The sequence below is a fragment of the Mastomys coucha genome, unplaced genomic scaffold (genome assembly GCF_008632895.1).
Source record: "Mastomys coucha isolate ucsf_1 unplaced genomic scaffold, UCSF_Mcou_1 pScaffold20, whole genome shotgun sequence".
Classification (NCBI taxonomy): Eukaryota; Metazoa; Chordata; class Mammalia; order Rodentia; family Muridae; genus Mastomys; species Mastomys coucha.
This window is the reverse complement of record NW_022196903.1, coordinates 104,825,493-104,829,351: the sequence shown is the minus strand read 5'-3', so window position 1 is coordinate 104,829,351 and position 3,859 is coordinate 104,825,493. Positions and strand designations below refer to the sequence as shown.

The 3,859-nt window shown below is 39.6% G+C and overlaps 1 protein-coding gene across 1 annotated transcript; it reads right to left on the bottom strand.

The window, feature by feature from the left end:
- Positions 1 to 780: 780 nt before the first annotated feature.
- LOC116099370 (protein Mdm4-like) lies at positions 781 to 2,509 on the bottom strand. The gene is given in 3 exon segments (XM_031382828.1): positions 781 to 1,419; positions 1,422 to 2,055; positions 2,057 to 2,509. Coding segments are annotated over 3 exon segments (1,395 nt in total). The 5' UTR covers positions 2,389 to 2,509; the 3' UTR covers positions 781 to 990.
- Between the last annotated feature and the right edge of the window lie 1,350 nt (positions 2,510 to 3,859).

Below are 3,859 nucleotides of genomic sequence, written 5' to 3'. Positions count from 1 at the left end.
CACCTCATGTTCAATAGTTGTAGGGACTTGGTCTTTAAAATGATGTACTCATATCCCTGGAGGAACATGAAGATGGCCCCCATGGGTTCAGTGGACACAGAACAGGTATAAAGGATTCAGCTTGAAAATCTTCAGTTCGTATACTGGTATTATACTAAGTTGATGTGGTCTAAAATGACTAAGCAGAACTGAAGAGATCAATTTGTTTCCCTCCCTTTCACAGCTGCTACATTCTCTCTCTCTACTTGTCTAAAGCCACTGCCTTAGAATGTGAACAACTCCAGAGCACAAAACCCAAAACACGTAGCCAGCTTCTGAGAGACAAATGCAAAAGGTTGGCTACAGAGTCTGTACCTTTTCTCTTTAGAACTGCTAATAAGGCTGTGAAGAGATGTATTTGATCTAAAACTCAAGAGATTTCAGATGGACATGGTGGGACAGCCCTATAAGCGGTACTTATATGTCTGTAAGTACGTAGGTGGTAGAGACAGGGATCAGGAATTTAAGGTCATCCTTGGCTACACAATAAGCAACTGATCAGATCTGTCCTCTTCAGTGTTAGCCCTAGTATTATTTTTTAAAAACTGCTTTAGATTTTAATGCCTCAAGAACATTACATAACACCAGGATAGAGAATAAATCAAGTAATGTATTATTCTTGCAATAATTTGGAAGTAAATAAAATAATGTATTGCTACCTTTGTATTGGTATTATTCCCTCCTGAGTTTAGGATTTGGAAGGAGAACAAAGTATCTTCTCATTAATGGAACCCTCAAAACTCATCTAAAATTCCCTATTTGTTTATACAAATAAACACATGCAATGGGTCACATTTATTAAAGATGCTCAATACTGATCCTTTAAGACTAAGGTCTCATTATATGGCCCAGACTGGCATCAGAATTGGTGATCTTCTGCCCCTGCCCCTAAGAATACTGATTTTTGATAAATGACCTGGTCCTCCTAGTATTTCTCTGCAACTGACTCAACTATGCTATAAAAACTTTAATAACCAACTGAATCTCTTTCTTACAAGCAGGACATGAGGCCCCAGACTACTTCAGTCTTCTAGCACAGTGGAAACATGTCGTCAAATGGCTCGTCTTCCCATGAATAATGTTCCCATCCCGAGGCCTTCTTTCACATAAGCTACATGGCTTCAAGACATTCTGAATATCTTCCATACTTTCTGTTTCCGTTTTCTGCTCAGAAAAAATATCTGTTTGTTCTCTCGTGCTTGAAATGGTCTCTTGGCTTTCAGAATTATGAGCCAAATTCAAAAATTCCACTGAGTTGCAGGGGTCGAACCTAGGCTTTTCCTCCTTTAAATACCCATCATTAGGCCTAACAACAGGAGCTGAAATGGTTCTCCTACAATCAGAAACATCAATTCCTTCATTGTCCTTCTTTTCAGGACAGTGATGGCAGTGATGTTAGATGTAGAGAGAGAATGAGTTAATTTAGAACAATCCGAATACCAATCCTTCCTCAAGGCCCAGCAACGAAAACAGTACCTCTTGCTTGGAGAATTAAACTTCTTGCATTCCGTACACTGCCACTCATCCTCAGAAGTAACTTCCACATCAGTATCATCACTTAAGGACTTGGAGTCCTCAATATCATCGTCTTTTCCCACTTCAACCATCTTTTTGTTACTTGTTTTCCCTACTTCACTTGCTTGCTCAGAATTAGCAGCTTCAACTTTTATTCCAACACCTAATTGATCTGGCACGGTCTCATTTAAATACCACAAATTGTCCTTAGTGTCTGAAACAATGGCAGTACCTATATCCTGATTTGTCTGTAAATCAGTTGAGCCATTACTTCTAGGTATATAGTTGTTTCTCAAATTCCCTAGAAACCACCAAGGCAGGCCAGCAACATACCAGTCCTCAAAGTCAAAGTCAAGCCTACATGTCTTATCTTGAGATAAATGTTCTATCAAGTCTTCATCTGCTCTGGGATCTCTGCATTTACATCGTGAGGTAGGCAGTGTGTGATTACCATCCTCTTCAGTTCTTTTTTTGGGGTTGGAGTATTCTGTTGCACTGTGCTGTGTTAACAGAGGCTGATGTAACAAGATTCTTTCTTAGCATCTCATAGAGAGGGCTTGGCTCTTTCACAGAAAAGCTCTGACATCCAAGTAGATCTCCACCACAGTATACCATGTGTTGCTCCTGTTGATCATAGAGCTGCTTTACCATTATATACTGGCCTAGATAGTGCATTACCTCTTTCACGGTGAATACTTCCCCCTGAGCACCTTCTGCATGCAAAATCTTCAAAAGCTGCAGTTTTGGTTGTACCTGCTGAATGATTTGCTCCGAAGAAATTCTTCAAGCACTGTCAGATGCTGAACACTGGGCAGAGGTGGAATGTGATGTCATTTTGGCAGTGAAGACTCCACAGTTAGCAAACTTTCGGCCGCGCCATGAGTCGCTCCCCCCTCCTAGCTGGGGAAGGGGTGGCAGTTGTAGATCCTTAAGGCCTGCACAGTATTTTGAAACTGCTAGCCTGTTGTCTTATTATTCTAGCTAGAACTTCAGGTACTATATTGAATAGGTATAGGGACGGTGGGCTTCCTTGTCTTGTCCCTGATTTTAGTGAGGATTGCTTTAAGTATCTCTACATTTAATTTGGTATTGGCTGTTGTTTTGATAGAATATTTTAGTGTAATGAAAGATAATAATCTTATGGTTGAACCAATCAGGTTCATCCCCTCTGGTACATTGTACAATCTAAAATTAGTCCTTTATTTGATTTCTGCATCTATTCTAGAGGTGGAGTGTTTTTTTTTTTTTATCATTTCTGTATTTGTGTGTGTATGTGAGTGTGTGTGTGTGTGTGTGTGTGTGTGTGTGAAATCTTATTTGTGTGTATGTATAGTGTATGTGAGGGAATATATGTGTATAAGTGCACATTTATATGTGGGGCTGAAAGTGTGTGCTTATGGAGGTAAGAGAACAACTTCAGATAGTGGTCTTCACTTTCTACGACCCTTGACACAGAGTCTCAATCTCACTTCTGCATATACCACACTATAGCTGGCTTGTAAGTTTCTAGGAATTCTCTTCTTTCTACTCTCCACATCACTGTAGGGTAGATTGGATTACAGGGACCACACCACGGAGCTCAGCTTTCCTGTGTGAATCCCAACACAGTTCCCCATACTTGCTGGGCCAGAGCTTCCTGCACTAAGCCAACTTCCCAGCCCATGACTGCCACTGCTGGAGACTTAGTTAGAAACTTTATAATGGAGCATTTCTCATTTTGAGTCTGTCTAGTGTTTTGTCATAGCCTGATTCAGGTGACATGGCAGAGGTCCTTTCCTCTAGGGATTACCTCTGCAATCCTTCATTGCTCTTTACCTGTGTCTTACTAATATTTATTAGACACAACTTCCAAAAAATCTAATTTCTACAGTGTATGGTATTCTTCTCCAACCAGTAATATTTCTTCAAGTAGTCATCTGGAAGCTATTCAAAATTTAAGTTATATTATTAAGGCATTAAAACAAGAATGGGTTGATATTGCTGCTGGACTCAGTCTTTCAATGTTATGTATTGTCGTTTCTTTACTCAAATAATATATTACTCTCCTAATGCAGAACTTTCATGTAAGATCTATGCATACTTTTTCTGGAGTGCTTGTGACCAGAAGGGTTTCATATTTGTGTGTATATTGGGTTTTGTCTGTTATCATTTTAAGACATCACTGTGTAGCTCTAGCTAGTGTGGAACTTTCTATGTAAATGAGGTTGGCGTTGAACTCATGGAGATTCACCTGCTTTTGCTTCCCAAGAACTGTGATTAAAAGCATCTACACTATACTATATCCAGCTTATGCATTTTAATTTTT